The following is a 25,098-nucleotide window of genomic DNA, read 5'->3' as shown; positions in this document are numbered from 1 at the left end:
AAGGCAGTTAGCGTGTGCATGCCTTAGTGACAAAAGCTAGATTTCTGTCAGCAGCTCTCATTAAAGCTAGCTTTTAGCCTGTGCCCTCATCATGTGCCACAGATTTAGTTTTGGATTAGCAAATGCTAATCCACATGTAAACGCTCTCTATGATCCACACACATTAAGCAATCTGATTACACTCTTTCAAGTGAATGTTTCAACTCCTCTTGTTATCCTTAATTAATTTTAGGAGCTGTGAACAAATTTCCATCACTTGTGTCTTTCCTAGTCAGCCTAATTTCTGACCAGGTAATCTATCAAAGCCTGGTCTCCCACAGCAATCTTAGAGAATCTGGAAATCCCCTGATCGCACCTCAACTCTCAGGACAGGCCTTTTGTGCGCATACTTCTCACAAATTAAAGAACTTGACTAACTTGAGAAAGAGATAATAAAACGTCTCTCCTAAGGGTAATTGTTCATTTCAGGGCACACTTCAGAGGGGTTTTTAAGCTAGCGCTGCATCTGATAGGGTCAGGGAGGATAAGAACGATCCTAGAATGTGGGGGCTTATCGCCCGGAGATGCCTCCAGTTGAGCTGACAAATCTCCGAAGTGGGAAATAGATTTCCCTCCACTGGGCCTCCGCGGGTGAGGGAGGAGGGGGATGGGCAGGGGCCATCAGGGGAGAAGTCTCCGGCCTTTCCACGTCTCTCAACACCATCCCCCCAACCCCCGCCTCCTCTGGCCCCGAATCCTAAGCTAGCCGGCGGGAGAGGGGCCCCGGGGGCTGGCTGGGCTGGAGGCTTGTGGCCTTTGTGGCTCTGTCGTCGACGGTGGCGCAGAGGGGGCGGGGGCGCGGGCCGGGACCCTCAGCTGGGGCTTGACCCCCAGGTGCATTGTCCGGCGGGGCCCGCCCCCTCTCCCCGGGGCCGCGACCCGACCGCCCCGGCCCCGTCCCGGCGTCTCCCTCCGCCGGCCGCGCCGACCTCCCGGTCCCCGGACCAGGGGCCAGATGTAGAAAGTAGTCCCCAGGCCGGCAGTCGCGGCGCTGTCCACTCCGCCGCCCCCGCCCTCTGCAGCCGCCGCCTCACTCCGCCCCCAGGCCGGACTCTCAGGCCCCCCGCCTCGCGCAAGCGGGTGTCCGTGCGCCAGCGTCGCCACCACAGAGCCCAGCCGCGCCGCGCCACGCCACGCGGGTGCGGGAGCGGGAAGCTGTGTGCGTGCACCCGCGGCGCGGGGAGCGCCCGGAGGCGGGGGCGGCAGGAGGACAGCGGCTGTGGGGCAGCCGGGGAGCATGCCCGTGCAGCCCTGCTGAATGGCGTCTTCAGTACGACCCCTCGCCCGGCCGTGGCCGCCGGGGATGCCGGTCGGCGCGCTCCTGTTCCTGCTGCTTCTCGGCCCCATTCCAGGTGGGCGCGCTTTCTTCTGCAGTCCCCCCCCCCGGACTATGGGGAGGGAACAGGCGCGAGTGGAATGGGGAAAGAGGACACGGGGGGCGTTGGGGAGGGTGGCGGAGTCCTCCGTGGTGGCGCTGACCACCGGCCCCTGCCTTCTCTCCGGGGCTTGTCCAGGGGCGCGGGTTTCCGCAGGCTCCGCGGGGCGCGGGGAGAACTGTGGGAGCCTTTCCCCGCGCACGTCCTCCGCGGCCGAGCTCCCTCGGCTACAGGCTGCAGGGCCTTAGCGGCCGCTGTCCACTCTCGTCCCTTCTCGCGCCATTGTCCCGGCTCCGGCCGCGTCCCCGCCTTCTCGGGCAGCCTGGACTCCGCGCCGCCCGCCCGCCGGGGCCGCCGCGGCCGCACGTGGCTTTATTTATATTGTTTCCTTAGTGGCAGCCTCGCTGCGCAGGGGGCGCCGCGGTTCCGCGCGGCTTCCAGTGTTTGCAGTGGGGGTTCCCCCGTGTTCCAGTGCTGTTAAAGGGAATAAGGGGACTCAGCGCCCAGTTTAGCAGTCCTAATGCCCCCAGTTTTTCTGGTGCGAGTCCAGCGAGGAGATGGGAGGCCGGAATTGGAAAGAGAAAAGGGTTGAAAGTTGCATGGCCCCGGAGGGGCATAGAGAAATGTACCCGAAGCTGGAAAGGAAAGTGTCTAAATAGGGTTTATTTCCTGAAGTTAGGTATTTGGGGCAGGGCCCGGAGGTGTGTACGGATTTGAGGGTTCCCCCAAGCTCCGGATTAGTCTTGCACAAACTTGGATGAACTCCTTTTTCTCTTTTGCTTCGGTGATGGTTTTCTCAGGGAGATTAAAAAGTGTAGTGGATGGAGAAGGACGCGGAGTGTAGGAGAGAGGTTTTAAGGGGAATGGGTTTTTATTTATTTATTTATAAACGCTGGATTTTAGTTTTTTCTAAAGAAGTTAGTTTCAGTTCGCATGAGAAAAGGATCAAAGTCAGATGTGGCTCAGAAACACAATGGGCCCCTTCCGGAGTGGTCAGCGTAGCGCGAGGCTGTAAGGGTGTCTCGGGTCGCCCTGGGCGTACATTATAGGGGAAGTCGGGAGCACGGGAGCATGGGGTTTCTGAGGATCTGCCTTGATCAGAAACAGGGAAATCATACCCGAGGATTTGTAATCATGGTTTCAAAATGACCAGGAGAAAGATGAAACGCACACCCCACCCCCAGCCCCTAACTCGCTATTATCCCCAATCAATATGCAAGACTTCAGCCTGCTCTTTGCTCTGAAAGCAGGAGGTAACAAAGTATTAGTGGTCATCCGATGCTTTATCCTAGCTGGGGCCAGGGGCGATGTGTATGCTTAGGATAAAGCATTTCCTCTGCTCTGATAAAAATGTGTATTGGTTGATTAAGCAATCTCCTATCCCTATTAGACAGTAAGGACCAATTAGTCACGCATTTTTTTCCAACAGTTGGTAGTTCTAAAAAAGTGAAATAAAAGTTTCCTAATCCGATCACCCACTGAGTACAAGCAGCAAGAGTTACCAACTTTTCAAAGTCTATTGTTTGTCCTTTAAATACCTAGCTGGCTCTGCAGAAATTAAGTAAATGGATTTCTTTCAAGAAGAGGAGACAATCCCTGCTGTAAAAGGGCAGATAGAAAAATGCAAACTTGTAATTTGTCACAAAAGATAAACGTTCCTCCCAAAGGGGTAGGTGCCAAGGGTTCCAAAAACACTTCAAGGGACAAGGAAATAAACTTGCTTGTTCACAGAGTTGGAGTTTTGCTAATGATTTCTTGTAAAATTAGACTTTTACGACTTACTCTGTTCAAGATCTTTTTGACAAGCTTGTAAAAGTAGCAAACAGCTTGTGCTCATGAGTTTTCCTGATGATTTTGAAACTCTAGTAAGGAACTTGAGAACAGAATTCTTAAAAGGCATAGAAATTATTGAAATCTTCCCTATACTTTTAGTGTAAATGTTGCAAGGTGATTTCTCAGACTTGTTGAAAAGATTTGCTAAAATTTAGGTTGGTTTATTAAAGTGCTTGTAAGTTAACTAATATAATCAGTTGAACTTTGTATTATACCCTGAGTATGTGTTTTACAATTGTGTGTTAAATGATTTTATACCTATAATTCTGGATATGCCTCTCTCCCTTTTTCCTTATAGGAGTGTGGTGCATTAGCGAACTGTTTTTTATAAAAGAACCACAGGATGTAACTGTCACAAGAAAGGACCCAGTCATTTTAGATTGCCAGGCTCACGGAGAAGTTCCTATTAAGGTCACATGGTTGAAAAATGGAGCAAAAGTGTCTGAAAATAAACGGATCCAGGTTCTTTCTAACGGCTCTTTATACATCAGTGAGGTGGAAGGCAGGAGAGGAGAGCAGTCTGATGAAGGATTTTATCAGTGTTTGGCAATGAACAAATATGGAGCCATTCTTAGTCAAAAAGCTCATCTTACCTTATCAAGTAAGTGTTTAAGTTCTTGGTTGACTTTTTTTGTTATTACATTTTGATTTCTTGCTTTATGAATATACTCATGCTAAAAGTCATACATGAAGAATTTTGGAAATAAAGGCATGTGGGGAAATGTGCAAAAAATACATAAACTTGGAAACAGAAGTCATGTTAGCTTTAGAACACAAGTGATATAAAACCTGATAGAGGTGACTTTATGTAAATTTCAATTATTCACACTATAAGAAAAGTTGGATGTGTAAGTTTGGCCAACACAACAAAAGTTGTTCTAAAATTTCATCTTTTAGAAATTAGTAATTAAATAAAAACAATCACAAGTATACCTGCTTTGTAGATGGCCCTTGAGTGCTAAATCTTGCTTGTAGCCCAATCTTCCATTTCTCTGACTGCTTTTAGATCACCCATGTTGCTTTTTAATTGTAAGGCAGGGCATTGGTCAGTAACTCTCAAGCCTTTGAAGTATTCCTGTTTTCCTGCTGGGAGGGAAAGAGATTAAGGTCATTTCCATATTATGCCTAATGGACTTAAACCAGATCTGCTTATTTTTTCCCCCCAGTTGTCATAAAGTTTGCTGTCTAATGATTTCCTTTGTATTAACTCCATCAGAGCAACCATTTGTTCAAATGATCCATTGCTTGGTGGTTGACCTAGTAACTTGAGTGTAATGATGGGCCCAGGACAGGTAGAGAACTCTGCTTCCACTGAGGTTACTACCTCGTCAGGTGATCAAACATGATTTCAATATTGGAAAATAAAACTCTATCTTAAAAATAGTTTTACAGGTATTCTAGTTATGTGATTTTGTTAATCAACAAAAGATGGATTTTTTTACTGTACCTATAAAGGGTTTACAAAATGAACAGGAAGAGGGAATTCTTGAGATAAAGGTGCGATTTTTTGGCAATAGTTTCTACATAATTGAAACAGGCTAGTGGCAGGACTTTCCCAGGTGGATTTAATTGTTGTAGCAACACATGACTATAATTACACTACCCTCTTATTAGTAATTAGTAACATTTCATTTGTGTAATAATGAATGATTGTAGAAAATACATTACAAAAAATGATTTTTATGTTGAAAAATGGCAGAAAATTAAAAGTTTCTAAATCTGACCTCACCCCACTCCTGCCAAAGAAGAGTGAAAACCTGAGAGAATTTCTGGTAAACTTTTTGTTGTTGTTGTTGCTGTAATCATTGGTTAATAATCATTTTCATTGGGTAATGGTTTTTCTGTACAGTACTATTTACAAGATAGTGCTTTTATGTTCAGTTCATTTAAATTTTGTCTAATGTAAAATTGTTCTATAGAATTCTGGTTTTTCCACCTTTGCAGGTTTATGGAATCTTGGGTGTTCATACTCTGGAACTATAACTTGTATTACCTATGAGGGATAGAGGTTGGAGTTGGGGAGGTGGCTATATCTGTAAAAGATGAAGCATTTGTCACTATTGCACCTTTCCAGGACCATCTGAGAAGCTTGACAGAATCCCAGGGCTCCCAGATACACCTTTGAAAGCACACAGCTTTCTGATTTCATAAATAAAGTCTGAAAGGTATATAACGAGTGTAAAAAATAAATGTTAGTACTAGGGGCTGGAGATGTATCTGTCTGGTAGTGCATGTACTTAGCATGCAGGAGGCCCTGAGTTCAATACCCAGCATTAAAAAAAAAAAAAAAAAAGAATTAGTACTAGCTTCTTAAATATCTTTAGATTTCTGTCTTTATAAAATTATCCCTAATAATAATTAGATGCAAATCATTTCAAAGGGTGTTACAGTAAAGTACATTTCATATTGTAAGTACCAAAAACTTTTCCATTGAAACTGTTAAATTATTTGCTCTGCTATTTTATCCAACTGTAATCAGTTAGGGACTGTATTCTTCAGATGCACATATTTTATTTAACCTTGAAAACATGTTTTGCTAGGAAAATCCAGTCAGTATGGTGAATTTAAAAGGTAGAGTGGATTTAGATTTTTCTTTAGAAATGTTAAATTTCTTAGCCTGAATTATCAAAGTTAGTTCTGGGCTGGGGTTGTAGCTCAGTGGTAGAGCACTTGCCTAGCATGTGTGAGGCACTGGGTTCGATTCTCAGTACTGCATATAAATAAATAAATAAAAACAAAGGTCTATTGACAACCATAAAACATACTTTAAAAAATTAGTTCTGATTTCTAAAGATGTTATCTGGAGTAGCCAGACAGAGAATAGACATTAAGTGAACATTCTGATTTTGTTTTTGATTTTTGAGCTAGTTCTCCCAGTTATTATAACAGCAGGGTACAAATATATTCTTTTTATTTGCTTAGAGATTTTGTAAGCAAACATATCTTTTGGTTCAGAAATATAGTAGTATAGTACCTGAAATCTAAAGCTTTAATTTGTGCAAGTTTTAGATTTTAACACATAGGCAATCAAATCTTAGTTTCTAAACTTAGGAACTAGAAGCTGAAAGTTGCACTCTAGGCAAGAATTCCATTATTCATGTGTAAATTAGGAATTCACAGGGTTAAAAGGTTAGAAACTGGCCAGGATGAGGTTTACCCTTGTGATAAAGAGCAGATGACCCTCATTCATTGGCCAAAGCTTTCATGTAGCTCTTCTGCAAAGTTAGTTATTGCCATGAATTGTTCTTGAGGAATGCAGAAATTCAAATGTGAACAGGCCTTTCCTTAAGTGTCTCTATGGAGCCTTATCTCCCAAGCACATCAGAGCAGGGCTGCAGGGACAAGGTTCTTCCCCAAAGGCCTGGAGGCTTTGCTTTCCTGTTGTTCATCCAAGCACAAAAGAATTCATCTAACTTAGCTTTGCCAAGACATCCCATTCTTAAAGGAAAATATAGGGTTAAAGTAATATTTAGCTTTTTTTAAAAATAAAGGTAATCTTTTATTGATATCCATTTTAGCTGTTTTTCATGTAATTAGAAAGGAGTGACAGATTTCTAGTTGTATACAATAGTAAGAACAGAAAATTAAACCATTTCTATAGATTTTAATTTTTAAATTTAGCATTAAATTTTAACTTTGTGTATACTGTCTTCATTATATAAGTATTTTAGGAATTAAAAAACAAGGGAATTAATGTTTCTTCAATTCTTTAATGTTGAAATAAGATAAATTTCATAGAAAAGCGTTAGTGTGGTAAAAGAGTCTCACATTTCAACAAGTTTAAATTAAGATAAGAGATTTGAGAGAAGTAAAGGAGGAGGCGGGTTGTGTTCTGTGATGTGTAAAAGACTGGCTGTAAGCTAGTGATAGAACAGGAAGCTTGTTGTTTATTTCCTTTCCATAAAAGGTGGAAATTGAAGTCCTAGAGAGAAAGAGAACATAAAGCTGGCCTATATCTCTTAGGTTTTTCATGACTGTTCACTTGGGCATAAAATAATGTTTGATGTGAGCATTTATAGCTTGAAAGCATAGAAATCATTATAACTTTTTTTTTCGTTCAAAATTTTGAGATTAATTCTGGCATCAGTAAAGTTATTTAAGAGTACATTGCAATAACTTTAAGTAGCAAATGTCATTTCCTTAGGGTATAGATTGTTTTTCAGGAGTAAAATATCATATCAGCTTAAATTAAGATGAAATTTAAGGTGTTTTTGTGGGATTAGTGAACAACTGTCCTGTGGATATGGTTTTCTATCTTTAAAAAAAATTTTTTTTAGTTATCAATGGACCTTTATTTTATTTATTTACATGTGGTGCTGAGAATTGAACCCAGTGCCTCACTTTAGTGCTAGGCAAGTACTCTACAACTGAGCCACAACCCCAGCCCTTTGGTTGTCTATCTTAAAAAGTCATTCATTAATTATAGTCCAGGGTAGATGTGGCTTAGTGGTAGAGCTCTTGCCTATGATGTGTGAGGCCTTGGGTTCTATCAACACTAGTGGAAAAAAAAAAAAGTAGTACAAAGTCGATTTTTAAAGTGAAGTTAAGGGGCTGAAGTTGTGGCTCACTGGTAGAACCCTTCCCTAGCGTGTGTGAGGCACTGGGTTCGATTCTCAGCACTGCATATAAATAAATAAATAAAATAAATGTCCATCAACATCTAAAAAAATTTTTTTAAAGTGAAGTTGAAATATATGAAAACATAGTTTTTATGGTATGGTATATTGAAAAGGTATGGTATATGGTATGGTATATTATGGAATGGTATATTGAAAAGGTATGGTATATGGTATGGTATATTATGGAATGGTATATTGAAAAGGGAGTCTTAGGAAGTCTGAGATGATAGCCTGGGTTTTACTAATGATCTTGGACCCAAAAAGCAAAATTTTGCTATACTGTCACTATTTTATTGACATTTATAGATGCTGTAAGGATAGTCTCTTACCTGTGTGCATGCTTCTCCAAGTCAAGCTGTTAACAGTTACCTGCCCTAATTGAACAGTGCTAATGCATAAGCTAAAGTTGCTGGATTTTGGAAAAATAAGACAGAATTCAGATATTCAGAACGATCAATCTGCCAACACTATATATAAAGTTCTGTTGATGCCTTCTGGGATTAAAGAAAAATCACCTTAAAAAGAGACGACATGGTTCAAAAGCATGTTTTAACTTAAAAATGACCACCTTGCATAAGTGAAATCAGGGAATTAAAATTGAGCTTAATTCTACAGAGTTTACTATGACACTTGATTTTAAAAGTCTATTTAAAATCTGTCAGATGCCTGATTATCTCTGGATAATGGAACCAGTTTTTCCCACTTTTTCCTTGATTTGTGAGGATTATTTCTCATTTTCAGAAACCTATAAAATTATCTAAATATCTATTTATATATTGAACAAATACATATGAATAATACATATATATTATAATATATAAGCACATGTATGTATGTGTGTATATTTATTCAAAGCAGGATCCAGTAAGGGATGGAATCACATTTTTCTCTGAGTATGTAATTTATTTATTTTTGTTGTTCTGATTTTTAATGGAATTTTGAAAGGTACTTGGTATACCCCTTCTGTCTACTATCTGATGATTCTAAAGAAAGGGTCTCACTCTTAGGAGCTGTTTGCACAGGGATTTGTTGTCATTGCTCCCATATTTAACAGCTGGTCCTATTGATGAAGTCCAGAGCAATTTAAAAGAATAGCAAAAAACAAATCTTTTAAGCAGGGCTTTAGGTTAAAGGAGTATTTCAGTTAATAAAATGCATTTGAGGTTACTTTTTTGAAAACCATGATTTTTTTAATACTCCATTTTTGAGAGGTGATCTTTATCTCATAAACAAGTTTGCTTAGTTTGTTAATTACCTCCAGCTTTTAAACTGATAATGATTATATGAAAACTGAGGTTGAGTCAAGTGTTTTGTTGAAGATCCTACTTGAATTTTAGAAACAACTTTGATTATTGAGAAATCCTAAAAACTACCCCAAACTAAGTTTTCATTGTCAGTCAAGTCTGTTTTAATACTTTTAAAAGTTTATACTGTGCACTTTTAAACTCATCACTGAAATTTTGGTATATAAGAAAGGAAGAGGAAGTTATAATCACTGAAGCAGCACTTGCAGTTGCTCCCTGACATGGTGCTTTACATAGAGTGAACCTATAGAAGGTAGTCGGCAATGGTGATGTACAAAATAGGTAGAAATGTACCAAATTACTTTTCAGCAGCTGTAATTGTGAAGCCAAGTGAACTTCTGTAGGGATATGTGTGCAGAGGATGAAGGCATCATCTTTACAAAAGTCTCTGACACTAATCTGACAAATTCTTTCCTGACTTTTGCATTTTTTTTTTTTGTAAAGCCTCTGGTTCTTAGAAACTGCATTTGATGAGTCTTTAAAAGCCAAATTCTTATAGACTGAGCAGAAGGCATGAATTAAAAATGTTTGTTTTTTTAGTTTCTAAAAGGTTTGCCCTTCCCTTGTGTTTGGATATATATTTTGGATAGCTTTTGCATTTGTAGTAGCTAGGTTAATCAAGAGACTGTTGGAGAATGCAGTCATTGTTCAGGTTCTGGTTTCAGATATGTATCTTCACTGGGTTTAGTCCTTAGGACTTATTGAAGGGAAATTTTCTTTTTAAAGCTTTATGCAACTTTAGTAAATCCCTGTCTACCTAGAATGGTGTAACAGTTATTTTTTATTTCATGGTGCTCCTTTATGCTGCTTTATACAAATGACTTTAAATAGATCATTCTTTTGGAATAATCCTCAAAAATAGCCCTTTTATTGGTTTTTAACCTTTAGTACTGCTTAGAACGAGGTAGTTCTCGGGGGCTTATCTTTTACTTTCCCAATATGTACCCACCAGTAAAATAATAGAGGTGTTTGGGCTGTGGACTGCATTTCTAAGGGTTTCTCAGCCTTGGCATGCTTGGCATTTTGGGTCCCATGTGCTGTATGATATGTAGCAGCATCCCTGGCTTCTGTCCACTCACTATCCCTCCCAGTTTTGACAACCAAAAAATCCCTACTGGGAGGCAAAGACACCCCTGGCTGGGAACCACTGATATTTCTGAAGGTAGTAGGAAACTGAGTGATGCTGGCTAGGACTGTTAGTACTTTAACTAGTTGTTTCTGTCTTGTCATTGGTATCTGACCTGTGATAGTTTTCTCCCCCCACCCTTTGGTATGTAATAGCAATGCTAAATTTTTTTTTCTTATTTATTCACTTATTTATTTATTTTTGATGGAGTTCTTTTTTTTTTTTTTTTTGGTCTCATCTTTTTTGGAACTGAGGATTGAACCCAGAGCTTTACGAATGCAAATGGAAACTCTTCTTTAAGTATTATGAAGGAAGCTTACTTTAAAAAAATAGATTCAAGTCATTACCTAAGTTTCTCTTTCCCTTTTTCACACACAGTACTGTTCAGGTTTCATTCTTCTGTAGGCCTGTTCACTTTTATTTCAGTATTTTAAATTTTATTTGATATCCAGTCAGAGAGTAAATAAAAATTTTATTTAACCTTGTTTGCTCAGCACCGTTGTTTCTTTACTGGGGATCAAACCCCAGGACCTGCTTGCACATGCTAAGTAGCAAGCACCCTACCACTGAAATATACCCCCAAAGTTTTTGTTTTGTTTTGCACCTTTTATTTTTTTAATGTGAGTGATGGATGTTGTAGTTGGAAAGATAGGAACAATCTCCTTGTGTTGTAAATGGTAAGTAGAGTTATTTGTGGAGGAAAGGAAACTGATCTCAACAGCTTACAGCATAGCATTTGCTTATAGTAGGTGATGGGTAGCTGAATGATTAACAAATCTTTTCAGCTAATTCAGCAGTACCCTCAACTCTTGTTGTGGGCAGAAGCAGTTAACTTCCTGCAGATGATGATGTAGAAATGGTAGCATATTGAGAGGGAATCAAGCATGGATGAAGCAACCAGAGTTAGACATTATAGTCCACTAACCAGTACACAGCAAGTTGCAGGTAAAAAGTTCAGGTGGTTAATTCTGAAGTACTCGTTTTAGATTGCTTAGTGGTGGGCAGGGATTTCAGTCTGTATCTTTCTCAAGACATCCCTTTTTGTGTGTACTATAGTGTTGGTTAGCTGTTCATGGTAGGAAAATTTATGACTGTTGCTACGTGCAGTTGGTTGCTGTAGAGGCCAGTGACCACTGACCACTGGTGGCCCAGGAGACAAGTAGAAATAGATGATGGAGGAGGAAATGGTCTTCTACTGAGTGGCTCTAGAGCTGAGCAAGGCTGGCTAAACATTTAGCACCATTTGCTTTCTATTCAAAAGAATACTTGGAATACAAGAAGTCATAAGTTCAAAATGGAAAACTTTTGAATGTATTTAAATTCTGCAACCAATAATAATATTTGTGTCGAGGAAGATATATAGTGTTTTGGACATAATATCTTCATGCAAGTTGACAGGTTTCAATTTCTGGTAAATACAATGCTGCTATATTTTTTAAGTTGCTGGAAGCGGTAATAGAAAAATGGGAAAAGTGACAAAGAGGCAGCTGTAGTCCTTTCTCCACTGCTAATGTCCTACATGATTTGACAAATCACTTATTCTTCTGCTTAGTTGTCATATTGGAAAAAATGGATAACTGAGGGAAAAGGGGAGTGAATGTTGGTTACCCTTATTTTTATAATTGTTATTGTAATTCAATAAATATGATTGGGTCCAATTACATTACCAGAGAGCCATTTAAATCACTAAGAAAAAAATGAGGGGCTGGGGCTCTAGCTCAGTGGCAGAGCACTTGCCTAGCAAATGTGAGGCACTGGGTTCAATCCTTAGCACTACATAAAAATAAAACAAAATAAAAGTATGCTGTCCATCTATAATTACAAAAAAAATTTTTTAAAAATAAGATGAAAATAACTTGACTGCTGTTTAACTTGCCCTTTAAGGATTTCTATAGAGGGAAGGTCTAAAACCAGTAATGATAATTTGGATTAGTACTATTTTTAAGAGCCTAGAAAAATAGGTTACTTTGTCTGAGATGGGACAGTTCAGAATAATTATGCTGCTTTGAAGGAATGCATAGTGAGTGAGAGATATAACTTTGCAGGTATGTGTCTGGTTCTGCTATTAATTAATAGTTTATGGTGATGTTTATGGACTTAGTATTTTATTTTGACTTAATAGTTTTAAAAATATAGTTGTAACTTAATCTCAAGAGTTTTGCTAATGTTTTTGTTTTAAAATTATTGTTGGTGTTTTTTGCAGTGCTGGGAGTTGAACCTAGGGCCTTGTGCATGCCACGCAAGTATATTTGTGTTTTAATAGAAACAGATTATACTGGCTCCCCACCCCCACCAATTCCTATTAAGAATGATATGGTTTAATATTCCCTGAGCTTTCAAACTGTATTAGACCCTCTGATTGGATTTAAAGTAACTCAGATTAAAATATTGACCTCAGAGAGGATTTAAAATAGAAAAAATGCTTTGATGTTGGCATTACCATTTTTTAAAAGCAAGAGATCACAGCTTTTCTTAAATAATTTTACCAGTTAAAGGTGCTTATTGTTTTCTCAACAAAAAGAATTAACTTTTATATGTTCAAAGAAGCCACATTCATGCCCTAACTTATAATGCCTTTAACATAATTTTAATTGAGGGACCGACTTTGGTAAAGCTGTAAGATTATCCAAAGGATTATTAAAAGAGATCCCAGGGATGGAATATGATTTCCTCAAAGCCTGCAAATATCCCAACCCAGATGATTAGCACATTTTTAGAAACTTGTGGTAAACATGAAAGGAAGTATATAGACAGAAGCAGCTTTGTGAAATTTAATTTTCTTTTTTTGTGGGGTGGGGTCCTGGGAATTAAGCCCAGAGGCACTGTACTACTGAACTACATCTCCAGGGCCCTGCCCACACCCATGCCTTTAAAAAAATTTGGGGACAGATTCTCACAAAGTTGCCTAGAGTGGCCTCAAGCTTGTGATCTTCTGCCTCAGCCTCTAGAGTCTCTGGGATTACAAGTGTAGACCTGGCTTAAACTTAATTTTCATTGATTTAAAGTCCACCAAGATGTGGACTTGAATGCTCCGATATTTAGAGATAAAATTTTAATGCTTAACAAACTCTGTACAATGGGAAATTGTATGTGAATGCAGTTGGTCAATAGGGATGTGACCAATTTTTGCCTAGCAAATGTGAGGCACTGGGTTCGATCCTTAGCACCGCATAAAAATAAAACAAAATAAAAGCATGCTGTCCATCTATAATTACAAAAATTTTTTTTTTAAATATAAGAAAAGATGAAAATAACTTGACTGCTGTTTAACTTGCCTTTTAAGGACTTCTATAGAAGGAAGGTCTAAAACCAGTAATGATAATTTGGATTAGTACTATTTATATATTGACAGTCTACTACCTACTAGAATTGACTACTATTTTTAATCAGAATAGAAAAAAGTTATCTCCTGTCAACTTGCAGAAAGGGACACAGGGTGTGGGAAGGGAGAGAAAAGAGACCGAAAAAAAAAAATTAAAATTTCCACTGACCTCCAAGCATTTAATCTTGTTAAGATACTGGCAGTGAACATTTTGAAGGGAGAACCTTAAAATTCGCTAATACTTCTCCTGTAATCTATAGAGTCCTTGAGGCCTAATTCGACCTGCAGCATCATTCTTTCTTCTTTTACACTGAATAAAGATCTCAACTTTTACAGTCTTTTTCTATTTTGCATATTACAAATGTGAAGCAGGAAGGGGAAAGGGCCTTTCTCAGGTACAGCTTCTAAATGTGAGTAGAGCTTAGGTGTTTGGATTCTAGTCATGAATGTGCAGTGCTTAAAGCTTTTCCTCTGTATGTTGTGCGGAAATGTGTCTTTCCATATTCAAATATTTTATCATCTCATCCAAATTACAGAAAAGAGAATGGTACACAACTGACATTGAAATTGAAGATACTTCTTAATTTATATTTAATAAATATAACCATTTTATGTAACTCCTTTACTACTATGTTTGTATAAGGTTATTTGTTATTGATGTAGTAAATAGGTGATTATTAAATAAGTCACTAATGTGTCCTTATTTTTATGTTTCCTGTAACACTTCATAGAATTTATTTTCTTGTATATATCCTTATGCAGGGCGATTGAGCTCCAGACCATTTAGACATTTTGCATTTGTTGATTTAGCTATCCCAGTGGGAATTTTATCTAAAGCAGTCTTTTTTTTTTTTTTTTTTTTGCTGCAGGGCCGGGGATCAAACCCAGGTCCTTATACATACTAGGCAAGTGCTCTACCACTGAACTACATCCCTGGTTCTAAAGCAGTGGTTTTCAGTCTTCTAAAAGAACCTCTGGTATAGTTTTTGTAGTCATAAGGCTGAGATTTAAATAAATGGCTGAGCACATATCATTATTGCATGGAAAGACGTCATAGTGACAGCTAATGTGCAACTTGGAAATTTTTAAAAGTAACTTTTATTGAGATAGAATTCACATACCATAAAGTTCACCCTTTGAAAATATATAGTTCAGTGGGTTTTATGCATCTATTACCACTGTGTAATTTCAGAACAATTTCATCAACTCCTAAAGAAACCTGGTGTCCATTATTCTGGATATTTTATATAAATGAAATCATACATATGTGGTCTTTGTGAGTGTCTTCTTTCACTTTGCATGTTTCAAGGTTTATCCATGTTGTGACATGTATTACTACTTCACACATTAAAAAAATTTTTTTAGATGTTGATAGACCTTTATTTTATTCATTTATTCATATGTGGTGCTGAGACTCGAGCCCAGTGCCTCACAAGTGCCAGGCAAGGACTCTACCACTGAGCCCCAACCCCAGCCCTACTTCACACATTTTTATGGCGGAATAAGATTTCATTGTATGGATATACCAGATTTTGTTTATTCATTCATCTGTTGATGAACACTTGGATTGTTTCATCTGAAAAGCAGTGAACATTGGCATGCAAGTATCTGTTTGGGTCCCTATTTTCATTTCTTTTAGATATTCACCTAAGAGTTGAATTATTGGGTCATATGGCAGTTCTGCATTTAACTTTTTGAGGAGCTACCCAACTATTTTCCACAGTGCATCTGGTATTATATGTTCCCACCAGTAATGCCAGAGTGTTTTTGCAGCATTTTCATATCCTCATCAATGCTTGTTATTTGCCTTTTAAATAAATCATACCTGGGTATGGTGGCACAGCCTGTAATCTCAGTGACTTGGGAGGCTGAGTCGGGAGGATCACAAATTCTAGGCCAGCCTGGGCAACTTAAGGAGATCCTGTCTCACAATAAAAATAAAAATGGGCTGGGAGTACCAGTAGTTCAATTCCCAGTACAAAAGAAAAAATATACATATTAAAACAGACGAACATACACTAGATTGTGTGTTTTTGTGTGTGTGCGCGCGTGTGTATAGAGGGAGAGAGTGAGTGTATATTTGTTTTAACCTAGTAGATGTGAAGTGGTACCTCATTGTGATTTTGGCTTTTCATTTCCCTAACAACTAATGATGTTGGTTTCCTTTTGTGTACTTTTTGCCAATAGTATAGTAGTATGTCTTCTTTGGAGAAATGTCAGCTCAACTCCTTCGCCCTTTTTTGAATTGGGTTTTGATCTTCTTGTTGAGTTATGGGAGTTTTTCATGTATTTCAGATTTAAACCCCTGTCATATGTGTGATTTGCAAATATTTTCTTCCATTTATTATTGTCTTTTTACTTTCTTGATAATGTTCTTTGATGCAAAAAAATTCAATTTCGATGAAGTCTAATTTATTTATTCTTTTGTTGCTTGTGTTTTTGGTGTCATATATAGGAATCTATTGCCAAATCCAGTGATGGGGTGTAGCTTCATGTTTTTATATATGGAAATCCAGTTATTTCTGCACCATTTATCTACTGAATGGACTTGGTACTCTTGTTGAAATAAATTGACCATATCTGTGTGTGAAGCTTACTTCTACACTTATAGTTCTATCTCACAGATCTATATGTTTATTCCAGTATGACATTAATTTGATTTTGATTTTTGTAGCTTTTTAGTAAGTTTATAAATCAGAAAATGTGAGTTTTCTAACTTTACTCTTCTGTCTTAAAATGTTTTGGCTGTCTGGTGCAATGGTGCACACCTGTAATCCCAGAGACTTGGGAGTCTGAAGCAGGGGGATTGCAAGTTTGAGGCTAGCCTCAGCAACTTAGTGAGACCCTGTCTCAAAATAAATAATAAAAAGGACTGAAGGATATGGCTCTGATAAAGCATCCCCCGGGTTCAATCCCCAGTTACCCCCCCCTCAAAGAAACTCTGGCTATTCAAGTCCTCCTGCAGATGATATTTCTGCATAAAAGGATAAAATGATATTTGTACTTCAGATAGTGAATAAAATCTATATATGACTTTTGGGTAATATTGACATCTTAATAATACTCAGTTTTTTGATCCATGAATAGCATGACGCCTTTCCATTTATTTAGAACTTTAATGTCTTTTACTAGTTGTTGTGGTTTGGATATGAGATGTAGTCCAAAAGTTCCTGTATAAAAGCTTGAATATTCAGAGGTGAAATGATTAGATTATTAGAGCTGTTATCTAATCAGTCCATCCTAATTTGAATGGATTAACTAGGTGGTAACTGTCGGCATGTGGGGCATGGCTGGAGGAGTAAAGTCACTGGGGATGAGCACTTGAGGTTTATATCTTAATTCCCTGGCTTCTTCCTCTCTTTCTGCTCCCTGGCTGCCAGGAACTGAGCAGCTTTTCTCCACTGCTTCCCTTCTACTATAGTTCTCTGCCTCACCTTGGGCCCAAAGTGATGGAATTGGCTGACCATGGACTGAACCTTTGTCACTGGGAGCCCAAAATGAACTTTATTATCTCTAAGTTGGTCTTGTCAGGTATTTTGGTCACAGCCATGTAAAGCTGACTGTTGCAACAGTGTTTTATAGTTTTCAGTGAATAAACTTGGTGAAATTTATTGCTGTGCATTTTATTCTTTTAGCTGTTATTGTTAATAGGATTGTTTTTCTAAATGTCCTTTGCAAGTTGTTTTTTACTATTATATAAATACAATTGCTTACTATGTGTTGATTTTATACCCTGAACTAATTTATTAATTCTAGTAGCTTTCTTGTAGATTTTTTTTAAAGGATCAGATCACTAATGAATGATAAAGTTTTATTCCTTTCTCTCCCATTTGGATGCCTTTTATTCTTTTTTCTTGTCTAATTGCTCTGGCTAGAATTTTTAGTCCTCTGCTATTCAACAGAGGTAAAAACAGGCATGTATGTCTTGTTCCTAATCACAGGGGAAAAGCTTTCATTTTTTTACTGTTTATTGAGAGTTTTTATCATGAATTTTTTCAGATGCCTTTTTTGTATCAAGATGTACTCCTGCCACTTTGTTCTGTACATTATTTTATTTTATTAATCATTATTATTATTTTTATTCTGAGAATTGAACCCAGGGTTACATCCCCAACTCCCCCCCCCCCTTTTTTTTCTTTTTTTAACTTTGAGACAGAATCTCTTAAATTGCTGAGGTTGGCCTTACACTTGTGATCCTCCTGCCTCAGCCTCCTGAGTAGCTGAGATTACAGGAGTGTGCCAGCATGCCTGGTGATTAATTTTTAAAAGTTGAATCACTGTTGCATTCCTGGGATAAATTCTACTTCATTAGTGTTATGGTTTGGAAGTTAGATCTGTGAGGGTGAAGCTGAAGCTACAGAGGGGACCTCAGGATGTAGAGATGCCAGGAATGTGGAATGCCTGCTAAGGGAAGTCACAGGCAGTGACTAGAGCCAACACAAGAGAGAGGCCATGTGTACTGCAGTCAGCAAGGCCATAAGGGGCAGGACTGCCCAAGTCCCTGAAACTCACATGATGCCATTGTGTGACACAGGTACCAAACATGGAGGTACAGGATTTAATGTTTGCTCTGTTGGGTTCTGGTCTTGCTTTGGTTTGATTCCTCCTTGCTGTTTTCTTGTTCCTCTGTTTTGTAATGGGAATGTTTTGTGCCATTGCATCTAGTAAATATGTAGTTGTTTTTTGATTTTTTACAGGGATTCACAGCTAAACAGTTGCCTGAGTTTCAAGGAAACTGAACTCAGACTTTCGAACAATGCTACAACTGTTAAGGCTATGAGAACTCTGGTGATGGGCCAAATAAATTTTGCTTAGTGGGATGAATATGAGCTTTTGGGGGCCAGGGACAAAATATTATAGTTAGAATCTTAAATGTCCCCCAAAATCTTACGTTTTGAAGGCAGTGATAAGAGATGGGGTTTTAGGGAAGTGATTGGATCATCAGGGCTCTGATCTCAGTTATGGATTCATGACTAGGACTATTGGGAGGTGGTGGAAACTTTAGGAGATGGGACCTAATTGGAAGAAGTAGGTCATTAGTAGTGTGCCCTTGAAGGGTACACTCTTCCTCTCAGTCTTTGCTTTATGGCACCGTGAGGTAAACAGCTTTGCTTTAACACATGCTTCCCACCATGATGTTTGACCATGTTATAGGTCCACAATGATGGGGTCAAGTGACCATGGACTGAAGCCTCTGAAACCCTGAATTAAAATAAATCTTTCCTTCTTTTAAGCTGTTTTATTCAGGTATATTGTCACAAAGATGAAGATAAGACTAATACAGTTAGTGTAATCTTTTTAATATATTTTTGGATTTGGTTTACTGGCAGTTTGTTGAAATTTTGCATCCATAGTCATACAGGATATTGGTCTGTAATTTTCTTTTTGTGATGTTTGTCTTGTTTTGATATTAGAGTTGACCTGGTAGAATGTTAGGAGTTGCCCCTCCCATTCTATTGTTTTGAGGAGTTTGAGAGGATAGGTATTTTTATTTAATTCTTCTGGAATGTACCTATGAAGTCATCTGGTCTTAGACTTTTTTCTTTGTTGGAAGGTTTTTGGTTACTGATTTAATACTTCTTCTTTTTAATTTTTTTAGATGTTGATAGGCCTTTATTTTATTCATTTATTTATTCATATGTGGTGTGGAGAATTGAACCCAGTGCCTCACACATGCTAGGTAAGTGCTCTACCACAGAGTTACAACCCCAGCCCTCTTTTTCTTTTTTAGGTTTGCTTTTATTTTCTATTTCTTCTTGAGTCATTTCAGGTAGTTTTGTTTCTTTCTTGAAATATTTCCGTCTCACTTATTCTGTTATCATTTTTTAAAATCCTCTAAGGTTGATAGTAAATTCCCCACTTTTATTTTTGATTTTACTTATTTATGTTTTCTTCTTTTTGTCATTCTACCTAAAGTTCTGCCAATTTTTGTTTATATTTTTCAAAGAACCAACTTTTGGTTTTGTTGATTTTCTCTTTGGTTTTTCTATTCTCTATTTCATTTATCTTCACTCTAATCTTTATTATTTCCTTCCCTTTGCTAGCTTCGGATTTAGTTTTTACTATTTTCTCTACTTCCTCACAGTACAAATTTAACTTTTTGGGAGGTATGGGTACCAGTGATTGAACTTGAGGTATAAATTTAGCTTTTTATGGGGTGTGGGTACCAGGGATTGAGCTGAGGGGCACTTGATCATTGAGCCATATCCCCAGCCCTATTTTATATTTTATTTATAGACAGGGTCTCACTGAGTTGCTTAGCACCTCGATTTTGCTGAGGCTGGCTTTGAACTCGTGATCCTCATGCCTCATTCTCACAAGCTGCTGGGATTACAGGTGCATGTCACTGTGCCTGGCTAAATTTAATTTTTTTTTTCAATTTGTTTTTAGTTTTAGATGGACACAATACCTTTATTTTATTTATTTATTTATATGTGGTGCTGAGGATCAAACCCAGTGCCTCAGACATCCTATTCAAGTGCTCTACCACTGAGCTACAACACCAGCTCTAAATTTAGCTTTTGATTTGAGATCGTGCTTATTTCTTTTTAAATGTTGGCATTTATAGGTATAAATTCTGAGTATTCCTACTGCTTCCTGTATGTTTTGATAGTTTGTATTTTCATTTTTGTCTCAAGATATTTTCTAATTTTCTTTATGTTTTCTTCCTTGACCCATTGGTTGAGTGTGCTTTTTTTATTTGATTTCTATACATGTGTGAATTTTCTAATTTTCCTGGTATTTTTTTTTTTAGTGTTTTCATAATTGGAGAAAAACTTTTTATGATATTAATCATTTAAAAATGTATTGAGACTTGTGGTCTAACAGGATAGTTTCTGATTAATTTTCTATGTGCATCTAAGGAGAATGTTTATTCTCCTATTGGGTGGAGTGTCTTTATACATCTGTTTGCTTTAGTTGGTTTATAGTGTTCCATCTTTTCTGTGTGTGGGGTGGGGGAGATGGGGGAAAAGGAGGGGGAGGAGGAGGGAGAGGGAGAGGGATGTGCTAAGTTGCTGAGGCTGGTCTCAAATTTGTGATACTCCTGCCTCAGCCTCCCTAGTTGCTGGGATTACAGGTGTGTGCCACTACACCCAGCTTAGCTCTTAAGGAATTGAGAAATATTAAGTATGGGCCAAGCGCTTCTCTTTTCCTGTTTATGAAAGTCTTTGTCTTTTGAGTGATTTGATTATGAATTATTTCTGTCAGTCTCTTTCAGTTATCTATTTGGAGTTCATTGAGTTTCTGGTTGTATAGATTTCGTTTCTTTCATCAAATTTAAAAAGTTTACAGCCATTAAATATTCAAATATTTCTTCCCTTTTTCTCTTCTCTTTCTGGAACTCTTACAAAGTATATGTTGGTTTGCTTGATTGTACCTTATATGTCCCTTAAAATCTGTTCACCCTGCCCCTATTATGTTTACCTTATGGCTTCTATTTTTTCTTTTCTTTCATATTTATTTGTTTATTTAGTAGGACTAGGAATTGAACCCAGGGCCTCACACATGCTAGGCAAAGTCTATCACTGATTACATCCTCATCCCTTCTTTCATGTTTTAAGATATTTAAAATTATTACTTTACAATATCCTTTCCTGTACTATTATCTTAAGTTCTTGAGGTACTACCCTTCCTTTTCTATATGTCTGGTAATTTTTCCTGTTGCAGGTTATTTATGTAATCTGTAGTTTTTATTTTGTATGTAGTTTTCATTTATTATGAGCTCCTTTTTCGTAAGAATTACTATATCCAATATCGTGGAAATTTTTGCTGATTTTGGTGTACTCCAGGATTTCATTAGTCATGAACCAATACTTGAGTTAAATTTTTTTTCTTTTTTTTTTGGTACCCAAGAGTGCTTAACCACTGAGCCACATCCCTCGTCCCCTTTTTTAACATTCTGAGACAGGATCTTGGTAAGTAGCTCAGGTCCTCACTAAGGTGCTGAGGCTGACTTTGAACTCCTTAACCTTCTGGGCCACAGGAATTACAGGCATGTGCTGCTTTATGATTAATTTTTGGCAGTACTAAATTGGTTATAATAATCTAGCATGCATACAAGTGTGTGGTATAGGCCTGGGTTTTTTGTTTGTCATGGGAAATATTTGTTTTTTTCTCATCTATAATAAATCCTCCTATTAATTTTTTTTGGTGGTCTGAGGTTTTCTACTCATGTAGTCTCCCAAGTATTTCCACAACCTCAGCTGCAGGTCTTTTATCTGTGTTGTGAAGGAACAAAATCATTCTTCAGCTAAGAGGCCTCCAGTTCTTATATCCATTTATGAATCACCATGGCTTTCGGCCAGAAGTGTGCTACTCTGACCTTGTCTTTAAATTTGTTAGTGGTGATGGTAGTGTGTTGTGTTGTTTTTAAAAGAAACGAACAAAAACAACCTATTTATATATTCATTTATTTATGTGCCTCACATGTGCTAGGCAAGCACTCTACCACTAAGCCACAACCCCAGCCTGGTAGTGTGTTTTTAATAAGCTCTGTGTAGCCTTTCAGTGTGTTTTTAGTGGGAAAGATCATCTGTGTTTATTCAGTCTGTAATTTTACAGGAATTAGAATAAAGGTTCCGTCTTTAAGAATCTCTTCTACCCTGGAATCTGCATGCCTAAACTCTGAGGGCTTTCCCAGCTTCACTTCTCTATATATCCCTGGCTTTCTTCACTTTAGTTATCAGCATCTTCCCAACTACCTTTCATTTTTTCCTTGTCTCCGTGCTGTTCCAGTCACGGTATTTTTAAGGGCCTTTGGCTGATACTACCTTTACTGCCAGAGCACCCAAGGAAATGATGGGTGAATTGTAGGATCTAAAATACTAGCTAATTGAGAATTCTGTGCTTAGGTTTATTTTTCACTTAGTGTAGTCATTCATTTTTCAAAAAAAACATTTATTGAAAGTCTTCTTGGCTAGTTCTTGAGGATGACATGATTAAAAAGGAAACAGGGACCAGGGTTGTGGCTCAGTGGTAAGAGTGCTCACCTAACACACTTGAGGCCCTGGATTTGATCCTCATGACCACATAAAAATAAAATAAAGGTATTGGGTCCACCTGCAATTAAAAACTAAAAAACAAACAAACAAAAAACCCAAAAATCCCCAAACCCCAACAATGATAAAAATAAAATAGTCCCTGACCTCAGTGATAGGTTAGTGGAAGAAAGGAGTGCATAGATAAATAAGTATTAAAACAGTACAGTTGTATACAACCATAGAAATGAAAAGTTGTATCCCATTTTTGTATAATGAATCAAAATGCGGTCTGTAAAGGTAAAAAAATAAAATAAATAAAATAAATCCCCAAGTGTGTGTGGGGGAGTATAGTTGTACCATAGTAGAGTGTACCTTTGGTAGAGTTCGTTAGGTGAGATTATTTCTTCCAACTTTTTATTTCAGAAGTCTTCACATCTGCAGAAAAGTGAAGGAATGGTATAATAAGCACTGACTGCTTTTAACCTAGATTTCTAGCTGTTAATTAATATTTTGCCACAATGACTTCATCCCTCTCCTTTTCTTCAAAAAAGTAACTTGTAGACATCGTGACACTGCCCTGCTAAATACTTCTCCATTTATCTCCAAGTCTGGGGAGATAAGGAAAGATCCTGATAGAGGTGATGCCTAAGTAAATTCTGAAGGAAAATTAGATTTTAGTTAGATGAAGGAGTTTGGTAGTCCAGTAAGGAATAGTAGTAAGTAACAAAGTGTTAGGGTGGAGTAATAAGATGTTTGATGTTTCTGGAAAGAACATTTTAAGGAAATGGTGGCTACAATACAGTTGAACATGTAGGCAGTATCTACTCAAGACAAAGAGTCATTGTATACCATATGCATGTTAAAGAACTTGGAATTTAACCTGTGGGTAATGAGGAGTTGCAAGTTGTATTAGTCAGACTTGTTTTAGGTTGATCCCACTGGAGTCTGGGAGGAGAGAAGTCAGATGAACAGTGCGGGAGGCTGGGGTAGCAGTGCGGTAAGAGCTAATCAGAATCTGGTAAGGGGTTGAGTAAAGAATAGATTTGGGGTTATAACTAGGATTTGAAATTGGGAGTACTCATGCGATGTGGGTAATAAGGGAGGAGAAGTTCAGGATAATGCTTGTATTTCTAGTTTGGGAGACATGGTGAATAGTGTTGCCACCAGCCGACATACAGATTCAGGAGAAAGAGCTAATACAGAGAACAAGGTAATGAGTTTGATGTAGAAAACGTTAGTTTTAGGTGTCCGTAGGGTGTCAGGTGGAGCCATCTAGCAGGTGGTTCAAGAAAAGAGCTGGGAGTCAGGAGAGGTGTGTCCTAAAGATTGAACTGAGCATCACCTGGTGATTTCAAGCAGGATGAGCATGCAGAGCACTAGTCTTGGAGGGAGGGGCTGAGAATCTATACCCGGGGCAACCAACAGCCCCGTTGTCAAGAAAGTAAATGAAAAACCAGGGAAGTACAACAGTCACTGAAGCCAAGGGCAAAGTTTCAAACAGAGAATGAAACATTAGATATAATAGAATTCCAGAAAGATAAGATGTGAAAAAATACCCTTTGAACCAGATTACTGGAGTCTTAGAGCAGTTTCCTTAGAGGAAAACAGGCACAATTTTTAAGGATACCAAATTTTGAGTAAAATTTACCAGTGGAATAATTTCTCATTGTTTTAATATTTCCCATTGTTGTTATTTTTCATTTAGAAATTGTATTTTACTATGCCGTGATTTAATAAAATACCTTTTTGTATTCTCCTGAAACTTTTCAGTGTCATGATTATTATCAGAAAATTTAGTTAATGTAGTAGAAAGTGTTAAATTGCAGTTGTATTTTATGCAAAATAACTATTAAAACATACAATTCTGCCTTGGGTAACAATAACATTCATTGAGTATGTAAATCCGTTAAAAGTCATTCATCATTTATTCATTGAAGTTTCTTGTGTCATCTGTTAAACTGTTTTCCAAGTATACAAATTGTACAATATATAAAATTCTAGAACTTTAGACTATCAGGTCATCCTCTGGAGAAGGAAAACTTGAATGAAAATAAACTCACTCTTTGTACTTTAACTAATACTAGTCTTGCAGGTGTGTTTATGTTGTATGCCAAATATAACAATTTCTCATTAACGTGTAAATATTCGAAATATTTTAGTAAAATAAAAGAGGACATTGAAAATAATCAATTTCTCAACTCTTATTTTGGGTGTTATAGCTTTCCTAAACAATTCAGTTATTCCATGTTAATAAGCAACCAAACTGAGATAGCTGTTTAAGGGAGTAGATTGTAACCCTGTGGTAGAATGCTTGCTTAGCATGCATGAGGCCTTAGGTTCAATCCCTAGAACCACAAAAAACAAATACACACACACAAAAAGATAGTGGTTAAAAGTATATATTTATAAAACCAATTATATATGTTAGCGAAATTCTTTATAAAAACCAATTTGAGTCTAAAGAGGCCTATTATAAATAAGATATATCCATAGTATTT

General features: G+C 37.8%; 1 protein-coding gene across 1 annotated transcript in view; it reads left to right on the top strand.

The window, feature by feature from the left end:
• Positions 1-1,165: 1,165 nt before the first annotated feature.
• PRTG (protogenin) overlaps positions 1,166-25,098 on the top strand; it is a 136,157-nt gene continuing 112,224 nt past the window's right edge. The window contains exons 1-2 of the mRNA XM_079129883.1: positions 1,166-1,391; positions 3,547-3,849. Coding sequence (XP_078986009.1) covers positions 1,298-1,391; positions 3,547-3,849 — 397 coding nt within the window. The 5' untranslated portion in view covers positions 1,166-1,297. The remainder of the gene's footprint in view (positions 1,392-3,546; positions 3,850-25,098) is intronic.

Source organism: Sciurus vulgaris (genome assembly GCF_902686455.1).
Source record: "Sciurus vulgaris genome assembly, chromosome: 2".
NCBI lineage: Eukaryota > Metazoa > Chordata > Mammalia > Rodentia > Sciuridae > Sciurus > Sciurus vulgaris.
Note: the sequence above shows the minus strand (reverse complement) of the source record. Positions and strands in the feature narration are given on the sequence as shown.